Source organism: Microtus oregoni, unplaced genomic scaffold (genome assembly GCF_018167655.1).
Source record: "Microtus oregoni isolate MIOR12 unplaced genomic scaffold, Mior012 000094F_ref0000399, whole genome shotgun sequence".
Taxonomy (NCBI): Eukaryota; Metazoa; Chordata; class Mammalia; order Rodentia; family Cricetidae; genus Microtus; species Microtus oregoni.
In genome coordinates this window covers 3,731,078-3,754,523 of record NW_024544707.1, presented here as the reverse complement: position 1 = coordinate 3,754,523, position 23,446 = coordinate 3,731,078, and the positions used below count along the sequence as shown (strand labels likewise).

Genomic DNA, 23,446 nt, shown 5'->3' with positions numbered 1-23,446 from the left:
GGATTTGTGTTGCAGATGTATCAATTGGGGATGAGTATGTATTGGTACTCTGCATTTTTGACCAGTTGTGGACATTCTATAATAGTCTTGATCTGCTGCAGAAAAGAGGTCTTTGATGAGGTCTTTATCAGGGAAGGCCAGTGTGTGAACTAAGTGTCCTGGAGCTAGTCTTGGAATATGAGATGGCTCAGGAAGGCTTGGTTCTTGATCATTGATATTCTTCTTCCTTTTCTTCTTCCTTTTTTTTTAAAAAAAAAAAACAAAAACAAAACCAAGAGTCTTACTATATATCCTTGACTGTCCTGGAACTCGTTTTGTAGACCAGGCTGGCCTTGAACTCACAGAGATCTGCCTGCCTCTGCCTCCCAAATGCTGGAATTAAAGGCCTATGCCACCACTGCCCCTTCTCAATTCCTGTTATTCTTAATTCCTAGGTCATATAGTTGAGCTAAACTAACTTCTGAAATTTCTTTCCAAAAGGTTTCACTGGAAGAAAAAAATGCAACTATTATTTTTGACCCTAAACTTCAGACTCCAAAGACCCTCCAAGAAGCTATCGATGACATGGGCTTTGATGCTCTTCTCCACAATGCCAGCCCTCTCCCTGTTTTAACCAATACTGTGTTTCTGACTGTCACTGCTCCACTGGCTCTGCCATGGGACCATATCCAAAGCACATTGCTGAAGACCAAGGGTGTGACTGGTGTTACGATTTCCCCTCAGCAAAGAACTGCAGTAGTAACCATAATCCCTTCTCTAGTGAGTGCCAGTCAGATTGTGGAGCTGGTCCCAGACCTCAGTTTAGACGTGGGAAGTCAGGAGAAAAAGTCAGGAGCATGTGACGAACACAGCACGCCTCAGGGCGGAGAAGTCATGCTGAAGATGAAAGTGGAAGGGATGACCTGCCATTCCTGCACTAGCACCATTGAAGGCAAAGTTGGGAAGCTGCAAGGTGTTCAGCGAATTAAAGGTAATTTATCTGCTCTCTCCTCTTTTTTTTGCTTGTTTTGTAAAGCTCTTTTCTGTTTTGATCTTTATACTTTTTGCTTTCTTCCCAAGCATGAGCTTCGATCCGTGGGCCTGCAATTGCTTTCTGCTTCATTGAAGTTGGAGGCGTAGCATATTCTCAGGATTAATGTTAGTGAAGTTAATGATTATAATGAAAGGTTATGAGAGTCTTGAACTTTAGTAGAAGAGGCAGCTGCAGTAACAATTTATGGTGTTTAGGCTTCCTCAACAGGCTGCCTGGGGTGTTCTTTACCTCTAATGTATTGCTACTGGGATGATCCAGAAATATGGAGACCATAGGAGCAGTGATCATGTCTTTTGCTTGTTTCCAATGTATGTCAGTCCCTTTTTCTGAAAACCACAAAAGTATTTAAGAAAAAGCATTGAGAAGAGTGAGGGAGAAACAGCAATTGATTGTGAAGTGGCCCAGGAATAACTAAGTTAAGTATGTTTCTATTTATTATTTAGTGTCCCTAGACAACCAAGAAGCTACTATTGTTTATCAGCCTCATCTGATCACAGCAGAGGAAATAAAGAAGCAGATTGAAGCTGTGGGCTTCCCAGCCTTCATAAAAAAGCAGCCCAAGTACCTCAAATTGGGAACCATTGATGTCGAGCGCCTGAAGAATACATCAGTCAAATCCCCAGAAGGATCACAGCAGAAGAGCCCATCTTATCCCAGTGATTCAACAGCCACATTCATCATAGAGGGCATGCACTGTAAATCATGTGTGTCAAATATCGAAAGTGCTTTATCTACACTCCAGTATGTAAGCAGTATAGTCGTTTCTTTAGAGAATAGGTCAGCCATTATAAAGTACAATGCAAGCTCAGTCACTCCAGAAACGCTGAGAAAAGCAATAGAGGCTGTTTCGCCAGGGCAATACAGAGTTAGTATTGCAAATGAAGTTGAAAATACCTACAGCTTTCCCTCCAGTTCATCTCTTCAAAAGATGCCTTCGAACATAGTGAGCCAGCCTCTGACCCAAGAAACTGTGATTAACATTAATGGCATGACTTGTAATTCTTGTGTCCAGTCTATAGAGGGTGTCATATCAAAAAAGCCAGGTGTAAAATCCATCCGTGTTTCCCTTGCAAATAGTACTGGGACTGTTGAATATGATCCTCTACTAACTTCTCCAGAAACCTTGCGAGAAGCAATTGAAGACATGGGATTTGATGCTATCTTGCCAGGTAATTATATTTTTTTCTTTGATATCCCTAATATTTTTATATTCCTATTTTGTTTCTTTATTTGGCATTTAGCAACAAAAAAATATTCACAGTTACTGAAATTCCACCTTTTTTGAGATAGGGATTTACTGTGTAGCCCTTGCTGATATGAAACTAACTAAATCAACCTGACTGGCCTTGAACTCGCAGAGATTCCTTAGTCTCTACCTGCTTAATGCTAGGATTAAGGGCATGCACCACCACACCAGGCTGAAATTCCGCTTCTTACAAATGAGTCCTGTGGCAGTTGTATAAAATGCGTAAGGATATCATGAGCCTAAAAAGCTAAAGGCTGACCAAACATGGTGGTTTATACCTGGATGTGGTACACTGTACAAAAAGCCATGTGAGAAGGTTAGAGAGATGTCTCAATGATTAACAGTGCATTTATTGTTATAATTATTCTGTTTTATTGTCAATTGTTAAGCCCCTACTATGCCTCATTTGTAAATTAAACTGTATCACATATATATGTGTATACACACACATCATAGGGTGACGGTACTATTGATACTTTCATGCACCCACTGAAAAATATATCCCATAGATAAGGAAGAAGTTTTTTAATGTCAATGTACAAATTGCCAGCATGATAATTCCACTTAGACACAAGCATAAGAACTGTCTGGTAACCAATTAGTCTCTACTTGGGGATGGGTTTGGAGATAATGGCTAGAAGAATCTGACATGACTAAAGGGTTTTGTTTTTGTTTTTTTTTTTCTTTAAAAAAATTATGATTAAAATTTTATATATTCACTTGGGTCAGATTTTCTTGGTACCTGGGTGGTCAGTAAAGAAATTCAAAGTCATTGCTGAGAAAGGGTAATAACAATGTATTTGTTGAGGGCTTTTAGGAATTTACTGATTTTAAAGAATGGATTGCCAGGTCTGGAGGCATGAACTGTGACATATGTGACAATGACAGCGTGGCAGCCGGAGAGTAATTAATACCACAAATGAAAAGAACCTTTTTTTTCCCACCAGACACAAACGAGCCATTGGTAGTGATAGCTCAGCCCTCATTGGAAACACCACTTTTGCCCTCAACTAATGAGCCAGATAGTGTGATGACACCAGTCCATAGCAAGTGTTACATACAGGTCTCTGGAATGACTTGTGCTTCTTGTGTAGCAAACATTGAGCGGAATCTAAGACGAGAAGAAGGTAAGACACTTTTAAGTGTTGTAATTTTATGGACTTATTTCCAGATTGTTTCCCATTTGTATTTTGTATCCATACTTATAATTCTTCCCAAGACTTTGTAAAGAAAATCCTCGATGCACAGAACAACTCTGAATTTCTGGTAGTTTTTGTTAGTGTTATTTCCTTTATCTTATGGTCACATTTTAGCGCCAATGAAATTTACTGAAAACTTTATAGCCAAAAGAAATGCAAAGCATTACTTTTATGAACCATGGCTATAATGGACTATGAGAAACTACATTTTTTGTTAAAGTTTTCCTTAAAAGTGATAATGATATGAGTTAGCTATTGTCTTACCTATATAAAGTACCAGAGCCCAGCCATATTTGTCTCTTGAAACAGTTTGACCTCTGATCTTCCCTTGTCGTAGGAAGTCCATGTTGCTTAGTAGCGTGTCTTTTCACTTCAGGTTACAGAATCTTCAAAAATCAGCACCACAGTTTTTCTTCAGTCACTCAGCTGTTTTAGCTCAAATTTACATTCATATTTATAGACGTTTCAGGATAGCACAGTAGCTTAGTTAACCGCATAGATATGTGATTATGTTTAATGAGACCAAAGTCTTACGTTTGGTGCTGACCTAACCCTTGATGTCTTGACGATAGATGTTACTCACAAGGGCTAGTTAAGGAAGTAAGGTTTAATGTGGCAAGCATGTCTTGGAAATTGAGGAAATTATTTCAAGTGTAATTAGCACATCATCTTTTATAATAAGACTAGAAGATTATTTTGTGAAATGTAAGACATATATCTTTGGTTCATTGTGCCTTCATTTGGTTATTTGTGCAATATTCATTTCAGCCCCCACTTTTCCTGACTGCAGTCAAGGCTTTGTGTGATTCATTAAAAAGGAAAAGAATGGCAGAAGCACACAGATCTCTGTGAATTTGAGGTCAGCCTGGTCTGCATAGCCAGGTCCAGGACACCTAGCACTACATAGTGAGATCCTATTTCAAAAAAGAAAAGGAAAGAAGGAAAGGAGGGAGGGAACAAATGAATGTTGACAGGCAAATGAATGCAGAGGAAGTTTGAACAGTTCCTGTTTGAAAAGTACTACAGAAATTTTCTTTTCAAGAGATAATGTCAGTGCTAGTTTCTCGGGGCCTCGAGAAAGCTAAATACATACTTGGATATTAAGTGACAATACCAGCCCCCATTTTAAAATTTGTTAAGCTAATTCTCTTGGCTAACCCCTGTTGTCCTTTTTACCACCTCTTAACTGTTGGCCTTAGCCTGTGGAACTAAGGAGTACTAGGCTCCTCATTAAGGCTGTGTTGCATTACTTAAAAAGCCCAGAGGTTCTAAGAGTGAAAGTTCACGGTACAGCACAGCTCATTGGCAGTGTGTGGGCTGTGTCTAGCCTCTGAGACGTTTGTGTTCAATTGTCCAGTACCACCCCCGAGGTGGAAAAGATTAGAACGAGCTCTTGTTATGCTTCAGAGATTTGTTAAAATTAAAATAACTGCTATTTGAAATTTGAAAAGTTATACTCTGTTTTCACCAGGCTACTAAGTATATTCAACAGAAGCACAAAGATTTATTCTGCATCATCTATATTACTCTTCTCTGTCATTTTTTTAAAGACAGGATCTTACTATGTAGACCTTGCTAGCCTAGAATTCACTCTGTAGACCAGGCCAGGTCCGACTCACAGAGAGCCGCCTGCGTCTGCCTCCTGAGTGCTGGGATTAAGGACATGCACCACACCACTTCTCTTCAGACAGACATTTTCTCTGATCATCTGAATAATTTTGTACCTATAAAACTAAAAATGTAAGCCCAGTTTTATGGGCTACAACTCAGAGTCTCATGTGTTCTAGGCTAGCACTTTACCAACTGAGCTGCATCCCCAGCCCCGGTTTTATTAGTTTCTAAAAGTATTTTTTATAAGATATAAATTTATCTCATTGTAATATATCTTTCTTATTTGGATCCTAATTTGGACACAAAACTGTTAAATTAATAGGTTTAAGAATATTGTTTTACATGTGAAGATGTTGTTTATGTGAGGTGTGATTGAAACTCACACACACTAAGCAGCTGTTCTACCACTACATTCCCTGTCCTATTGTGGTTGTTTGTAAGGAGATTTTAGAGATTCATATTTAAATATTTGTATGCAAAGTAATGGGTGTTTGGGATTTGCTTCAACATAATCTGGATAGAAGGCTAGGAGTACAATCAGTAAGAATATAGATAAACAAGACCCAGTTGTTGTGGCTCCTATGCTCCTGGCCATCTGATAGGCTGGGACAGGAAGACAGCTTGTGTCTAGGACTTGTATGTTAGCTTGAGTGACAGTAAGATTCTGTCTGTAAAAAATAAAATAGAGCTGGGCGGTGGTGGTGCACACCTTTAATCCCAGCACTTGGGAGGCAGAGGATAGCTTGATCTACAAGAGCTAGTTCCAGGATGGACTCCAAAGCATCAGAGAAACCCTGTTTCAGAAAAAACAGGATGATCCAGGGGGTAGTGGTACATATCTTTAATCCTAGCACTTGGGGCACAGAGGAAGGCAGGTTTCTGTGGGTTCTAATTCAAGGCTAACCTGGTCTGTATAGCAGGTTCCAGGCCAGTTAGGGTTGCATAGTGAGACCCTTCCTTGAACAAAAACAGGTGAGCCAAATGTTATTGATAATAGTTTAATCTCAGTGAGGGTGAAACATGTTGCTGTCCCTTCTACATATATATGTATATATAAATATATATATTTTAAACTTTGTAGAATAAGTTTAAGAAACTAAGGCCTCCTTTGAAAACAGTTTGAAATTGTTTCGGTTTAAGACTTGTATAAAAAATTAAGTAGTAAATTTATTCAAATTTTCTTTAATACTTTTGCAGTCAACTAAAATATATGAAAAGTAGTTTTAGCATCATTATGTTTTTGGTAAAACTTATTACCTGCATTGTTTTTCTTACTAATGTTTCCAGGAATATATTCTGTACTTGTGGCCCTGATGGCCGGCAAAGCAGAAGTAAGATATAACCCAGCTGTTATTCAACCCCCAATGATAGCAGAGTTTATCCGAGAACTTGGATTTGGAGCCATGGTGATGGAAAATGCTGATGAAGGGGATGGCGTTTTGGAACTTGTTGTAAGTAGGAACTTTTGTATGTTTAACAGATTTCTAACAGAAACTTGGAGAGGCTTTCAGAGAAAAATTGTTATAGATATAGGTAACTAAAACCTTGGAAAATAGGGCACATAATAAAAATGAAGGAAACTTAAAAATAGAAGGCTTTGACTTAATGGCAGTCTTCAAGCATGGAATGGAATTATTATCTTTTTAAAAACCAAAAAAATAGGTGTGGCTCCTGGCAAGATGACTCAGCCAGTAAAGGTGCTTGCCAATTAGTCTGATGACCAGAGGTTTGTCTTTGTGACCTACATGGTGAAAGGAGACAGCTGACTCTGGAAAGTCATCCTCGTACATTATATGTAAATAAATGCATTAAAAATAGTGGGGTGCGGTTGTGGATGCTCATAATTTCAGCATTTGGGAAGCAGAGAGAGGAGGATTCCTGGAAGTTTGAGGTCAGCCTGCACTACATAGTGAAACATTGTCTCAAGGAAAGGGAAAGGAGGGAAATGAAAGAAAAAGATAAACCAACTTTGTATAAAGTAACTCTAGTGTAAAGAAAAAAAATTGAACCTGATGGGTTTAAAAAAATTAAACAAGAGGACACAAAAAGTTGGGTAGGGTAGGGGGTGTGGATATAGGAAGAATTGTGGGAGATGAGGTTGATATTATCAAAATACATTGTACGAAATTCCCAAAGAACTAATGAAGTAAATAAAAATAAAAATTGAAAAACAAAAGTATATTTATTTTTATTGAAATTAAAGTTATCTGTATACATTATATTCTGATTATGGTTTTCCCTCCCTTGTTTGCTTCCAGATCCTTCCTACCCTTCCAACTCCTTTTTCTCTTAAGAAAACAGACAAGCAAATAGAAAAGGCAAGAATAAAACAAAATGAATGAAAGAACAAAAAACTAATAAAGAGCATGAAAAGGGCATAAACTTGTACACACAGAAACAGACACGCATACATACACACACAAACCCATAAAAACACAAAGTACTAAACCATAATATACTAGAAAAAGATCAGCAAAGTTAAAAAGAAAGTCTAAACAAAGCAATATGAGACAACAAATCTCCAAAACTACTTTTGAGTTTGTTTTGTCTTGGCCATCTACTGCTGGGCATGGGGCCTGCACTTAAGTGGGGTTTGGATACTCGGAGACTCTTGAAGAATCTAGTTTTTTTCTTTGTGAATGGTTGTTAATTGGAAATAGCTTCTTGATTGGGAATGGGAGCTTGTGTCTATTTCCCCTAAATAATGAGACCATTGCATGCTAAGAAATATTTTCCAGGAAGGAGTTTTTTTGCGCTCAGTGAATTCCAGCCATCCAGTCAGGGCAGACATTTTTGCAGGGGCTATTTCCAAGGTCCATCTGATAGGTGAAATGCTCAGTTCTCTGGAAAGGAGGCTCTGAATGAGCTCTTTGTTCTGTGGTGTCCAGTGGATACACTGTTGTTTTTCGTCATCGTTGTGGACTCTTAGTTCCCTCCCACAGAATGGAGAGGAAGAGAAGAGAATACAAGAGATTGTAATGCCACACAGTTTGCTGGTTTTTATCAAAATTCGTGATTTGGTTTTGAATAAATGCTTCCTGGAGATCTATAAGTTGAAAAACAAATTGGTTAAGACAATTTAAAAACCTTTTCTTGCTTTTATGGAGGAATTTTAGAGGCATTTACTTAACTTTTTACTTACTTAAAATATTTTTATTTATACATATGTGTGTGTTTCTGTATATATTGAACATGCCTGCAGGTATCTTCACGAGGCCATTAGAGGATGTCATATTCTTTGGAACTGGAATTACAGGCAGTTGTGTTAACCCATTTGGGTCTTTGGTAAGATCAGCAAGTGCTCTTAACTGTTGAACCATCTCTCTAGCCCTTATTTAGTCAGAAGTTTCTAAGTGGGCTGGCCAGATAGCTTAGCAGGTAAGAACACTGGCTGCTCTTCTAGAGGACCCAGGTTTAAACCTCAGCACCTACATAGGGCTCACAACCATCTGTAACTCTAATCACAGGGTATTTGGCACCTTCTTCTGGCTTGCAAGGGCATCATACACACGTGATGCAAAGATATATGTTGGCAAAACACACCCATACACATAACATAATTTTTAAGTTTTATTTGTATTTGTGTGTGCATGCACTTTAATATATGCCACATGTATTAGGGTGTCCTTGGAAGCCAGAAAAGAGTGAATTTTGTGTTCAACTAGAGATGCTGCTTCATTAATCCCAGTGAATAAAGTAGAGTAATAAAGTAAGATATCCAGTTTGACCCTCTGGCCTTCATCCATGTGTATGTATTTAGACATATACAGACACACACATACACGCTCGTGCGCATGCACAACTTTCCACACATAAACACATACACATGCACACCGTATACGTACACAACAAAAATAGAATTCTTTTTTCTTTATTAAGTTTTTATCAAGATAAGCTATGACTCACATATACTGAATAACCTACTCTGACAATGTAGCATGTCTTTTAGTATATGTGTAGCTTAGTACAGTTGTCTTCAGACCCAGTTCTTTTTATTAGCCCTGAGAATGCATCAGAGGTAGGGCTAGAGAGATGGCTCAGTGGTTAAGAGCATTGCCTGCTCTTCCAAAGGTCCTGAGTTCAATTCCTGGCAACCACATGGTGGCTCACAACCATCTGTAATGAGGTCTGGTGCCCTCTTCTGGCCTGCAGACACACACACAGACAGATTATTGTAGACATAATAAATAATTTTAAAAAAGAGGTGGCAGAGAGGCTGGCGGAGTTCGAGGCCAGCTTGGTCTACAAGAGCTAGTTCCAGGACAGGAACCAAAAAGCTACGGAGAAACCCTGTCTTGAAAATAAAAAAAAAAAAGAGGTGGCAGTCCCTCAGAAAAACAAAATTCAAGATTCTAATGATCAAATCAAAATATATTAATTGTACAGATATCCTGTGTTATGATAGTCCTTTTAGTTAGAAGTGCTATCTCCTTTGGAACTGAAGAAAAGGGATAGTTCCAATAACAAAGACTTTGTTTTTAAACAGGTAAGAGGAATGACATGTGCCTCGTGTGTCCATAAAATCGAGTCTACTCTCACAAAACACAAAGGGATCTTCTACTGCTCTGTGGCCTTGGCAACCAACAAAGCACATATTAAATATGATCCAGAAATTATGGGTCCCAGAGATATTATCCATACCATTGAAGTAAGTGCCGTGACTTTGCTTTTCTGTCTTACCTTTCCAGCCAATACTTCCTGGAATCACATCTGGTTTATATTTATATTAGATATAGACAATGAAAAGACTCTGACCCCTTTGACTATTTCACATTAGAACATTAGTGTAAGTGTGTCTGATTTTGTCCCCCACCCACACCATGGCCTTCATCAGGGAAATTTAGACAAAGATACATTTGCATCATTAAATTGTGAGCAGACTTAAGCTGAAACTATCAAAGTATTTAGGAAATGGACATAAAGTATGTTATAATATAAGGAAGACTTAATCACAATGAAATTAGAGCATATGCTAGATGTGTTATGATTTGTTGTTAAAGCAAAACAAAACAAAATAAAACAAAGACACTTTCAAGTTAAAGTTCAACTGCCAAACCCTTTTATTTGTACTAAATTCATCTTGTGTTCTTCAGTATGTCTTAAGCATATGTGTGTGTGTGTGTATAATGCAAAGTTTTAGCGTGCTACGAAGTTGGTGTTCTGATGATTGAAAGCATATTATACTTCAGTTAACACCCTATTCATTTAGGCAGCAATACCATTGACACCTGTGAAGCAGGCATTACTGATTTCCTACCCTAGCCACTCTCAGAAGGTATTCAATAGTGCTACCAAGCTTCAGTTCTGGATTCTCACAGCAGGGCTACCATCTTATTTCAGAAGTGAAACAACTTGAGAACTTACTTGTTGAATCCCATCAACTTGATCCTGATCACTCTGCCCCCAGACTCATTTGCTCTTTTTTAACGTGTTACACTGTTAACAGCTAAAAGATGGCAGCTGTCTCCCTAGCAATTGAAAATGTGGTGTCTATAACTGTCTGTGTGTGCGTCTTGGGTGTAGTTCTCTTTTTATACTAGTTGCATTGGGGAAAATGATTTTTATTCATGTTCTTTTTATGATGAAACAAGAATGAAAACTATGTAGGCAAGGCCTTGGTCAATGTATGTAATGTAGTGCTAGCTTTTCTTGCACTGCCTGTGCAAACCTCTATTGCACTTGAGTGAAATTGCTAGTCTGGGAGGAGCAGAATAGACAGTAGCTAAAATCAATGAGCTATTAATTTAGAAACCAAAGTACTCACGGGCAGGAAGCTCTGGACAGCTTTATATTTCTGTTCCCCAGAATGACTTTTACTCAGGAATTGAACTGAATTGTTCTAAGTGGTAACAGCATGGCTTAGAGTATCTCTGCATTGAGTGAAATGACATTTTTCTTATGAATTTCCTTAGAGCTTAGGTTTTGAAGCTTCTTTGGTCAAGAAAGATCGGTCAGCCAGTCACTTAGATCATAAACGAGAAATAAAACAGTAAGTACTTTGGAATTGTTAATACAAAGCATTTCAACTTCTTTTAGAAATTTGACATCCTGTTAGCATGTCAGTTTTGCTATAGCATTTTTTAAGATTTACTTTTTTTAAAAAATATGTATATGTGTGAATGTACACCACATGTATGCAGGATTCTGTGCAGAGGCCAGAAGAGGGCATGGGGCCTGTTGGTACAGGAATTACAGGTGCTCGTGAGCTGACTTGGGTACTGGAAACTGAATTTTGGTCCTCTGCAAGAGCAATAGGAGCTCTTAACTGCTGAGCTGTTTCTGCAGCCCCATGATACCATTCTTACACTGGGTGAGATGGTTACAATCTGGGTTTCTCTGTAGTACATAGAATATTTAACTTTTAGGTACTCACCAAAATGTGCATTTTTTCTTTAAATGTTTCCCATATAAGATGGAAAAGGTCGTTCCTTGTGAGCCTGTTTTTCTGTATCCCTGTAATGGGGCTGATGATATATATGATGGTTGTGGATCACCACCCTGCAACTTTTCACCATAATCAGAATATGAGTAATGAAGAAAGGATCCATTCCCCTATGTTCCTGGAGCATCAGATCCTGCCAGGACTGTCCATTATGAATTTGCTGTCTCTTTTATTGTGTCTACCTGTACAGGTAAGTGACATTAGCAAGTATATTTGTTGATAAAGAAAAAAAAAAACCAAAATGTGGTAGGCACTGTTATTATCTGTGGTTAAATATATCATGGCCAGAAGTTGATCATTTTATGCTGGGTACTTTAAAATAATTAAGATAGCTAATATACTCCATTTAATCCCTGAGGATATTATTTCATAATAAAGTGGAGAAAATGTTTGATTTTTAAAAACTGGATATTCCTGTCTGCTGTCATATATAACTTTATAGTTCTTTCTGACTCTTTAGTTATTTGCTTTTTATACTTTTCTACTCATATTTTGAGATAAATTTTTACTATAAAAAGTTATACTACCATTTAATAAGTTCTTTCTCTTTATTTGATCCCCATTAAAGGTTTAAAAGTGAGGGATGGGGTGTAGTTCAGTGGTAGATTACAAAGAACCCCAGGTTCAATCTCAGCACCACCAAAAACCCCAAAGCAAAACAAAAGGCAATAGTGCTAGCAACTAATTAATACCAATTGCACTAATGAAAGACAAGCTCTCCTGTTATACTTCCCAGCAGAACCCACGGCTTGTGATTGACTTTTGGAAAGGGGCTAAGTGTTATATATTTACAAAAGCCATCTCCAAAGTCTATAAATTTGTTTCCTAGTTTACTTGTTTAGCCTCAGAAAGTAAATTCAATAGCTATTTGTCTTTCCTTATGGGAGGAAGTAGCCTCTGGTCTGTAGAGGATGTTCCTAGTGTCTTGCACAGCAATTTGAAGCTCTTCGTTTGCACATAACTCTGCTAAAATGCAAACTTGCTCCAGCTCAAAATTTCCCCTTTACAGCCAGGTGTGGTGGTACCTGCCTATAATCCTAGGAGTTGGGAAACAGACAAGGAAGTTCTTGTCAAGTTCCAGGCCAACCTGAGATACCTGTGAGGCTCTATAACAACAAACAAAAAAATTCTCCTAGTGTTTATGGATTAGTTGAAAGGCAAAGGATGTAAACATTGATGCTTTATGCTAAGTTTATTTAGGTATACATATGTCTTTCAGTGTCTAAGGAAATCACTCTTCTATTACAGTTTTGTGGAGGCTGGTACTTCTACATTCAGGCTTACAAAGCGCTGAAGCATAAGACAGCAAATATGGATGTGTTGATTGTGCTGGCAACTACCATCGCATTTGCCTACTCTCTGGTTATTCTTCTAGTCGCAATGTATGAGAGAGCTGAAGTGAACCCTATTACCTTCTTTGATACGCCTCCTATGCTGTTTGTGTTTATTGCCCTAGGTCGGTGGTTGGAACATATAGCAAAGGTAAAGTAAGGAAGCTGTCATTTGTGAAAATATTGGATCAGTCAAAGACCTTAATATTGTCTAGACAGCTTATTAGAAATATGTATTGACTTATACAGTTAATGATTTTTGTTTTATCAGTATCTTCAGGAAACATATCAAATTTATATTACTGCCAAGAATAGTATACCCATAGTACTTTATGAGAGACATTTGAGAAGTACTTATATATCATATCAGATTATTAACTGAGAATTGATTTGGTCATGTGGCTTAAACTGATGTCAAAGTCTATCTGTGCTCCCATGCTGAGATAAAAGTCAGTTTTAACCCTGTTCCCTGGAACTTTATGTTTAGTAGAATATAAAGCACTGTACGCTTTTTCCCTGACTACAGTCTAGGCAATCACTTTCTATTTCTGTCAAGTCACTGTGCTCTCATTTACTAAACCATTCTAGTTTTCTTTTCAATTACGTTTTTTCCTTAAATTTTTGTTTTAGATAATCCTACACTGAACATATTCATGTCTAATAGTCATCTCTTCTGAGCTGATTATCTTAGGAGTAAAAAAAGGGTATGATTGAGGTATTAAAGGGCATATATCTTTTTCATGGTCTCATGCTATAAGCTGTGGGATATTTTGCCAGAGAGAGTTTGTCAGCACAGTGGTTTTGACCACAGCATCCTCAGCATTGCATCTTATCTAAGTCCTTCTAAGATACTAGATGTTAATTATAAGGTGGCTTTAGTTTGTGTTTCTGACTAAACATTCCCCCTATATTGAGTATATTCCCTCTTGAAGGATCTTTTGCTCATGTATGAATTAGATTCCTAATATTTTTCTAATAATTGTATTTCTTCATAAAATATAGTTAGTACTTTTTAAATGCTTTTTGTAAGATATTCATATTCCAGTGTAAACTTTTTTCTGATCAAATGTTTTCTTAAGCTGATGTTTGAATGAATGTTAAAGATTATAACTTTATGGTTTGAGCATTTTCTTTCTTAGTATCATTATTGTGTTTTAACTTATAGGGCAAAACCTCAGAAGCTCTTGCAAAGCTAATTTCACTACAAGCAACAGAAGCAACTATTGTAACTCTTAACTCTGAAAATCTCCTCCTGAGGTATTTATCTTCATTTCCTTTTGTAAATTGTTTTAAACATTTTATTCATTAATTTTACTGTGGTGAGTACACACATGCCATGGCACATGTGTGGAAGTCAGAGAACAGCTTGTGGGAGTTTCCTCCTTCCATGTGGACCCTAGGGATAGCACTCTGGTTGTTAGGCTTGGCAGCAAGCACTCTTACCTGCTGAGCTAGCCTACTGTATTTTGAGCTGTATCCAGAAGTAAGGAATGTTATAACCCCACATAATCTACCTCTTAGATTTAGCAGTTATCCCCATTTTATTTTTTCCCCCATTTTATTATACTTTACTTCTGGCTGTTTCAACTTTCTTTCTGTAGTCGCAATAGGAAATAAATCCCACTGATGTAGTTTTAGTGGTAAATTTTCTACACTATTTCTTTATAAAAGGACATATTCAGGCAATGTGTGTTGGTATATACCTGTAATCCCAACATTCTGGAAGATGAAGCAGGGAGAACAGGGGGAATCATGTCTTCTTCTTTTTTGTTTTTTGTTTTTTTGTTTTGCTGAGACAGGTTTTCTCTGTAAAACGGTCTGGGCTGTCCTAGAACTTACTCTGTAGACCAGGCTGGCCTTGAATTCACAGAGCTCTATCTGCCTCTGCCTCCCAAGTGCTGGGATTAAAGGCATGCACAACCACCACATGGCCTATTTTTTTCTTTTAGGATTTATTTATTTTTAAGTGCATTGGTGTTTTGCCTGCATGTATGTCTGTATGAAGGTGTCAGGTTCCCTGGAACTGAAGTTACAGACAGTTGTGAGCTGCCATGTGGGTGCTGGGAATTGAACCCAGGTCCTCTGGAAGAACAGCCAGTGCTCTTAACCACTGAGCCACATCTTCATCCCCCTGATCATAGCTTTGAGAGTACTTAGGCCAATCTCTTAGCATCCCTATATTTTGATCTAAGGTCTTGCTTTGTGGCTCTGGCTCCAGGATTTTTTCTGGTATTAGGAAACAGCATGAGGTCATTTAGTATGCCAAGTAAGTGCTCTGCTACTGAGTACTTACTTTATTTTTTTTCTCTTAGTAATTCCTCCTTTGATTGAAGGAGGAAGTAAGTAAATAAGGAATGAAGGAGCTGTTCTATTTAAAAAGAAACATAAGATACCTGACGGCAGTTATGTATAACTACTGAGGGTCTCAACTAACACAGACTGCTCTTGAACTTACTGTATATAGCCCAGGATGACTTTGAACTCATAAATCCTCCTGCCTTCACTTCCCAAAAGCTAGATTACTTATTCAATGACTATAGAATAAATATTTAGAATGTCTGCTTTGAGCCAAGACTTTGTTCATTAGTACCAGTGAGCAAAACTAATACAGATAGTTATTGCTAGTATAAATATTGGTTCTAGGTTCTGTTGATAGTAATTATGGAGCTATAAGCTTCGCTGATCTCCAAATTGTATGTGTGGCAGTTAGACCAAGAAACAGATGCCATGACGCTTTTTGTTTTAATTTGTATGCAGTGAAGAACAAGTAGATGTGGAACTTGTACAGCGTGGAGATATAATTAAGGTGGTTCCAGGAGGCAAATTTCCAGTGGATAGCCGTGTTATTGAAGGACATTCTATGGTAGATGAGTCCCTCATCACAGGTACGTTCTGTCAGAGGATCATGGCATGAAAACAATGTGAATCCAAAGTGATCATGAAAAGCAGACACTAAAGCAGAACCAATACATGTATAAATCATGAGCAAAGAATATGAGTTCTTTAAAGAATGCCTTCAATTTCCTCAGGTTTACTATATTTTTAGGTACATTGTTGAAAACTAAACATTGAAGTTTTTTTTTTAAATTTTCAAAACTTAAAATGGCAAGGCGTTGAAGTGATACAATTATGATGGCTTAAAAATGAATGGACATGAATTTACAAACAGAATATAAATATTGTGCATTTGAAAATTGCAAAACACTAATGAAAGAAATTTAAAAACTATATAAGCAAGCATTCTGCTGTAGTATATCCCTATTATTCCAGACACTTAAGACATAAAAGCAGAAAGATCATGTGACCCCAGAAGTTGGAAGCTAGCCTTGGCAACAGAGAAAGTCTAATCTCAATAAACAAAACTGATTTTTTTTAAAAAGTAGAGAAATAGGTAGTATTATTGATTTGTAGTTTCTATACAAAAATACAACAGTCATCTTCAAATTGATCTATAAATTTAACACCATTTCAACCATTATCACAATGGGATCTTAATAGTTGTACAAATGGTGATTTTATCATTTACAAGGCAAACAGAAGACTTAAAATTGTTTTTAAAATATCAATTTTAAAAATAATTATGAGCCTGTCATCAGAGATAGGCTCATAATTCCAACACTTGGGTAGCAGAGGCAGGAGAAACAAAAGAAGAAAATTATTGTGCTTCTTAGCTAGGAAATTAACCAACTGCCTGGGAATAGGAAACTAAAAAAAATGTCAATACCCAGATTTAAGGGGATGTGAGAAATCAGTGGGTAGAATAAAAACAAAATATAATGAAAATAGCACAACTAAACCCATTTATTTATGTGCTAGGCAAAATACAATTTAAAGGAAAAAAGAATATGATATTTTGCAATTGCAAGTAGTATAATTTATCTAAATTGATATTTTAAAAATAATTTGAAGATTCTTTTTTTTAAAGATGTATTGATTTTTATTTTATTCATAAGAGTATTCAGTTTGCTGGTAATTGGACTGCTGAGCCATCATTCTATCACCCACACTGAAGATTCCTAAGAACTATAGTGCACAAGGATAAAGTTATTCAGTGTCTTGTAGAACCAGGTTGATTTGGGCAAATTTCCCAGGGCAGATAAATATTCTGTTTTCATGCCTTAGCAGCTGATGTAGTCACAGGTAGGCCAGAGCCCTAAGTTTTCCACATCAGGGCAGCTTGAAGAAAGCAGGACTGTGAAGATGTTTAGAAATCTTGGCCAACAGAGTCCAGTGTGGATCTGAATCAAAATAACAGCTCTCCTGCATCTGGTAGTCCTAGCAGAGGCTGAGTTTATTAATTCCTGACTCTGTTTCACAGTGGTATGCTATTGCAGTTTGGATGAGAAGTTTTAATTCTATATCTTAGGCTATGTACCATAATTTAGTGACACTAACCCTGGCCTACTAAGCAGTAGTAGCAGCACCCTACTCCCATCCGCTGTTACAGAGAACAACATGCTCCCACATTTTGAAATGCCCTTTGAGAACTTCTGATCTAGCAGTAGAATGAAGCGCCTAAAGTATTTGTCAACAAGTGCTAACATGGTCAGCCTTTCCAGTTCAAAGTCTATATACCTATGTTTGACCTAAAACTGACATGAGGAAGAAGGAAGGATGACTTTTACCTTTGCAAGTGTCCAGATTCTAGTTCTAGAGGAATGTGTTTTCTAGGTGTTTGTTGACAGTGAATGAACAAGCGTCTTTCAAGGATAGTAATCATTTTTGTTCTCTGATTTTTTTCTTCCTTCAGGGGAGGCAATGCCTGTGGCTAAGAAACCTGGCAGCACGGTGATCGCAGGTTCCATTAACCAGAATGGATCCCTCCTTATCCAAGCTACCCATGTTGGAGCAGACACAACCCTTTCTCAGATTGTCAAACTTGTAGAGGAGGCACAAACATCAAAGGTAACCTAGTCCTTAGGAGAAGCAGAAGGTGTTTTCTTTAAAGCTTTCTAGTATGAATCTTGATGTGTATTTTCTTTTGACCTAGTTATATTCATGTGGAATTTATTAAAATATTTCTGTTTATGTTAACTCCCAAATCTATCCTGTATTCAGTATTAGAAAAAAGACTTCAAGATACTTATTATTATTATTCTGAATTCTAGGCCCCTATCCAGCAGTTTGCAGACCAACTCAGTGGCTACTTTGTTCCTTTTATCGTCTTGATTTCCATTGCTACCCTCTTGGTATGGATTATAATTGGATTTCAAAATTTTGAAATTGTGGAAACCTACTTTCCCGTAAGTGACTTGCAACAACTCTTGACTACGTACAAAACACTTTGTGAATCTTTTGTAGAGTTAATTAAAAATAATTTTGAGAAGCTGGAGAAATGGCTTAGTGGTAAATACTGCTCTTGCAGAAGGCCCAAGTTATATTCCCAGCAGCTATGTTGAGCAAATCACACCCATCTGTAACTCCAGCTACAGCAGAATGTGAGGCCTCTGGCTTCTGAAAATACCTGCACTCATCCTCACATAACCAGACACAGATACAGATACATAAGAAAAATAAAAAAAATGATTTTTGAGCCAGGTGTAATGGTGCATGCCTTAAATCTTAGTATTCAGGAGGCAGGGTTGGGTAGATCTCTGTGAGTACCAACCCAGTCAGGTATGAACAATGAAAACTTGTCTCAAAACAAACACACAAACTTTGGAAATGAGCAGTATTGGCTGAGAGTGTAGGTGTAGAATTCTGCCCAGCATTTGTTAAGCCCTGAGTTTATCCTCAGTATTAAAAGCAAGGAGGGAGGGAAGAAGGGAAGAAAGGAAGAAAGAAAAAGAAATGAAGAAGAGAATGGAAAAGAAAATACAAACCTAAAGAAGAAATTCCCAGTGTAACAGTCACTCCTTGTACTTTGGGAATTTATTTTAAGAGCCCCAGTGGAGGTCAGAAACCACCGCTACTACCTAACATTGTTTGTGCCACCATTGGCCCCCTATATAAACACTTAAATACAGATTGAATGCTTTTTCTTAGCTAAGCGTTGTCATGACCTGTGTAGTTTTGAGGTATGACAGCAAAACCAGGACAATTTTCCGTTTTGTCCTTTACATTGTTGTGAATAAAAGATTTGTTGTTATTGTAGATCTTAGTAAGCTTAGCATATTTTTTTCTATCTGTGTAATCAAGAACTTTCTTCCTTTTCCTTAGAAGCAGCATGTATGTCATCTCTCTGTCATAGCTGAATTGCCATCATGACACTTTTACACTTTGGGAACCCAATTTAATAAAACAGGTTCTACACAAGTGCTATAGTGTTTCAGTAACTATTCAATAACCAGGAGACAGCTAGTAGGTTTGCCAATGGCAGATACTATTTATATAATGTGGGTATGCTGTTCACGTAGGACAGAATAAATCTTCAGTGTGCTTATTAGAATTTTGTGTGTGTGTGTGTGTGTGTGTGTGTGTGTGTGTTTAGCATTTTTTGGGACAGGCTCTCAATCTTGTAGCCCTTGACTGGTTTGAATTTCTCTGTGTAGACCAGCTAGCCTTGAACTTCGGCCTGTCTCTATGTCCTCAGTGCTGGAACTAAAAGTGTAAGCCAACATACCTAGCTGGTAGTGACATTTTATAATGCTCATTTTGGGTAGATTGTGAAGGTTAAGTAAAATAACATACATTTGTGTGTATATGACACAGAGTCTCAAGGCCTTGAACTTGTGATACCAGGGATAACCTTGAACTCCTGCTTCTCCTGCCCCCACCTCCCAGTGTTGATATTACAGGTGTATACTATCTCACTCACCTAAGATAATGTATTTTAATTAATTAACTAAGTTTTTTGCCTGTGTATATGTCTATAGACCATGTGTGTGATCAGTGCCTGTGGAAGCCAGAAGAGGGTGTTGAATCACTGGAACTGTACTTATAGATGGCTGTGAGCCACTATGTGTGTGCTGGGAGTCTGAGTCAACATGTGGGTGCAGTGACTTGAACATAGGGCCTTTTGAAGAACAGCCAGCACTCTTTTTTTTAACTGAACAAGCACTCATAAAAATATATTTTGAACAGCAAAGAGAAGTTAATAAAGAAAGTGAATTGCATTAGCTTCTTCATTTAAGTCATTTTATACATATAATTATCAAAAAGGTAGTAGGAGGGTTTTTTTTTTGCCTTGCTGGCACAGGTCTATTTTTATTATTATTTCCTCTCAAATAATTTTAATTAGGATTTTATTTCATTGAGCTGTACATTTTTCTCTTCTTCTCTCCCTACCTCTCCCCTCCCCTTAAACCCTCTCCCATGGTCCCTATGCTTCCAATTTTTACTCAGGAGATCTTGTATTTTTCTACTTCCCATGTAGATTAGATCCATGGATGTCTCTTTGAGGGTCCTCATTGTTGTTTAGGTTCTCTGGGATTGTGATTTGTAGGCTGGGTTTTTTTTTTTGCTTTATATTTAAAAACTACTTATGAGGGAGGACATGTGATAATTGTCTTTCTGGGTCTGGATTACGGATTACCTCACTCAGTATGATGTTTTCTAGCTACATCCATTTGCCTGCAAATTTCAAGATGTCGTTATTTTTTCTGCTGTGTAGTACTCCATTGTGTAAATGTACCACATTTTCCTTATCCATTCTTCAGTCGAGAGGCATTTAGGTTGTTTACAGGTTCTGGCTATGATAAACAATGCAGCTATGAACATAGTTGAGCACATGTTATTGTGGTACGATTGAGCATCCTTTGGGTATATACCCAAAAGTGGTATTGCTGGGTCTTGAGGAAGGTTGTTTCCTAATTTTCTGAGAAATCGCCACACTGACATCCAAAGGGACTGTAACAGCTTGCATTCCACCAACAATGCAGAAGTGTTCCCTTTACCCCACAACCTCTCCAGTGTAAGTTGTCATCAGTGTTTTTTATCTTGGCCATTCTTACAGGTGTAAGATGGAGTCTCAGAGTTGTTTTGATTTGCATTTTTCTGAAGACTAAGGATGTTGAACATTTCCTTAAGTGTCTTTCAGCCATTTTAGATTCCTCTGTTGAGAGTTCTCTGTTTAGGTCTGCACTCCATTTTTTTTTATTGAATTATGGTTCTTTTGATGACCAATTTCTTGAGTTCTTTGTATATTTTGGAGGTCAGGCCTCTGTATGAAGTGGGGCTAGTGAAGATCTTTTTCCCATTTTGTAGGCTGTTGTTTTGTCTTGTTGACCATGTCCTTTGCTTTACAGAAGCTTTTCAGTTTCAGGAGGTCCCACTTATTGTTTCTCTTAGTGTCTGTGCTGCTGGGTTATAGTTAGGAAGTAGTCTTTTATGCTGATGTGTTCAAGTGAACTTCCCACTTTCTCTTCTATGAGGTTCAGTGTGGCTCAGCCAGCACTCTTAACTACTCCAGTCCCCAGAGAATAAGGCAGCTGAGTGAAACCATGGTGTTAGTGCCTACTCAGCAAGTTATCTGATGCTTTCTAAAGCACTGCTCTGTAACGTAGGAAAGTAGATCTGTGGTGTACCTCACTTTATTTATTTTACTTAGGCAGTCTTTAATGAAAGTTGTACATGAGATTCCTCTACTGTATCTTCTCAGTGGCTTCTTCCTTTCTCCTTTCTTACTTGTCGAGACTTGGCCCTCCTTTCCCAGGATTTTTTTTTATATACTCTTTGTCCAGCTTTAGCCTGGTGATAACCACTTTACTGAGGTGTGTGCCCACGTGGATGACCAGTTGTGTCATTAGCCTTTTCTCACTGCACTCATTCATTGTAGATGACATATTTCTTCCTGTACACCTGGACTGCTTGGCCAGTCTGATGGGCTTTATAGTATCCTCAGAGCACAAACTTTGTCATCCTTTTGAATGGGCATAGACAGAACATTATACTTCTGTCTCAGCTTTTTGGAAAGAGGGAAAAACCCTGATGTTCCTCCAAATGTGAGAAAAGATGTGTTGAGATGCCATTTGCCATTGTTGGTCTGTCCTGAAGTCATAAAGGGATTGAATTTCATTTTGGTGGCTGTAGATAAAGTGATCCCTCACTTTAGATATATAAACTTCTGTTTTTGTCAGTTGCAAAGTAGGAATAATAATGCCTAAATTAAAAGATTTGGCCAGGCAGTGGTGGCGCATGCCTTTAATCCCAGCACTAGATAGGCAGAGGCAGGCTGATCTCTGTGAGTTCGAGACCATCCTGGTCTACAAGAGCTAGTTCCAGGACAGACTCCAAAGCTACAGAGAAACCCTGTCTCGAAAAACAAACAAACAAACAAACAAACAAACAAAAAAGATTTGGAGTCACATATGTGAGAGTACACAATATATGTGAAAACATTCATATTTGGTGTATATGAAAGTCTAAGGCTAGATATTTATAAAAATACCTTCTAACTTTCTCTTTTAAAATATTTTTAAAGACTTACCTTTTATTATGCATAAATGTATGTGTCTGTGTGTGGAAACATGCATGTGATTGCAAGTGGCCATGGAGACCAAAAGAGTGGTCAAAGCCCTTGAAGCTGGAGTTAGAGGCAGTTGTAAGTTACCACATATAGGTACTGGGAACTGAATTGGGTCTTCTTCAAGAGTAGTAAGTGCTCCTAACCACTAAGCCATCTCATCAGCCTCCTTAAACATTTTTAATCTTTATTTCACTTACTCTGTGTGTGTGTGTGGGGGGGGGTATGTGAATGTTGGAACATGTGTGCCCCTGTGTCTAGGAGGATAGAAAACAGCTTTGAAGAGCTTGTTTCCCCTCGAATTTCTTGGAATTGGACTGAAGTTGTGAAGCCTGCATAGCAAGCACTTTTGTCTGCTGAGCTCTCTTGCTGGCTCCAACCTTTGTTCCCTAAAATGAATATTTAAGTTATTGTCTTTAAAATTTTGTATTAACGTCCAAACTATGACCTCAGTATCAGAGAGTCAGAATTTGTTCAAGGCCAAATTTGTTGAGAATTATGTTGCTAATTAATGTTGCTTCTAGAAATGGAAAAAATTGTGGAGTTCTGTGTTCCTTATTTTTCTCCATAGTTAGTAACTCTGGAATTAAATTATGAGTTCAAGACTATGACTTGTTAAACAGTTTTCATGTTTATAAATGAAAAAGGTGTTCATTATTAATAAGAAAAATATATATTGGCAGCTAGGTAGGATGTGTGATTTTGACACTGTTTTTATTTAAACAGGGTTGAGCTTTGTTTCTTTTATTTTCACAGCTCTAACTGTAAATGAATAACCAAATTTCATGTCTTCTTCTAAAGGGCTACAATAGGAGCATCTCACGAACAGAAACCATAATACGCTTTGCTTTCCAAGCCTCTATCACAGTTCTGTGTATCGCATGTCCCTGCTCACTGGGACTAGCTACTCCAACTGCTGTAATGGTGGGCACAGGAGTAGGTGCTCAGAATGGGATACTTATCAAAGGTGGGGAGCCCCTGGAGATGGCTCATAAGGTAAGAGTCTCCAGAACTAAGAATTGCACTATCCAAATTTACACTCGCAGCCTTAGTTCTTTGCATGTGGTTCCTAGGCTGAGCTCTTCTGGGATTACCCTGAGGGTTGAAGTACAAAAGCTGTGATGTTGGTTCTTCTTCAGATTGGCCTTAGTTATTTAAGATCTCTACTAATACTCCCTCAG

General features: G+C 37.8%; 1 protein-coding gene across 1 annotated transcript in view; it reads left to right on the top strand.

The window, feature by feature from the left end:
- Nucleotides 1-23,446, top strand: part of LOC121442722 (copper-transporting ATPase 1) — a 62,841-nt gene that overhangs the window by 17,614 nt on the left and 21,781 nt on the right. Inside the window, exons 2-14 of the mRNA XM_041644327.1 lie at nucleotides 481-970; nucleotides 1,477-2,202; nucleotides 3,227-3,406; nucleotides 6,377-6,540; nucleotides 9,576-9,737; nucleotides 11,002-11,078; nucleotides 11,502-11,721; nucleotides 12,780-13,013; nucleotides 14,028-14,119; nucleotides 15,620-15,747; nucleotides 17,613-17,767; nucleotides 17,971-18,105; nucleotides 23,067-23,261. Of these exons, the coding sequence (XP_041500261.1) occupies nucleotides 481-970; nucleotides 1,477-2,202; nucleotides 3,227-3,406; nucleotides 6,377-6,540; nucleotides 9,576-9,737; nucleotides 11,002-11,078; nucleotides 11,502-11,721; nucleotides 12,780-13,013; nucleotides 14,028-14,119; nucleotides 15,620-15,747; nucleotides 17,613-17,767; nucleotides 17,971-18,105; nucleotides 23,067-23,261 (2,958 nt within the window). The remainder of the gene's footprint in view (nucleotides 1-480; nucleotides 971-1,476; nucleotides 2,203-3,226; nucleotides 3,407-6,376; nucleotides 6,541-9,575; nucleotides 9,738-11,001; nucleotides 11,079-11,501; nucleotides 11,722-12,779; nucleotides 13,014-14,027; nucleotides 14,120-15,619; nucleotides 15,748-17,612; nucleotides 17,768-17,970; nucleotides 18,106-23,066; nucleotides 23,262-23,446) is intronic.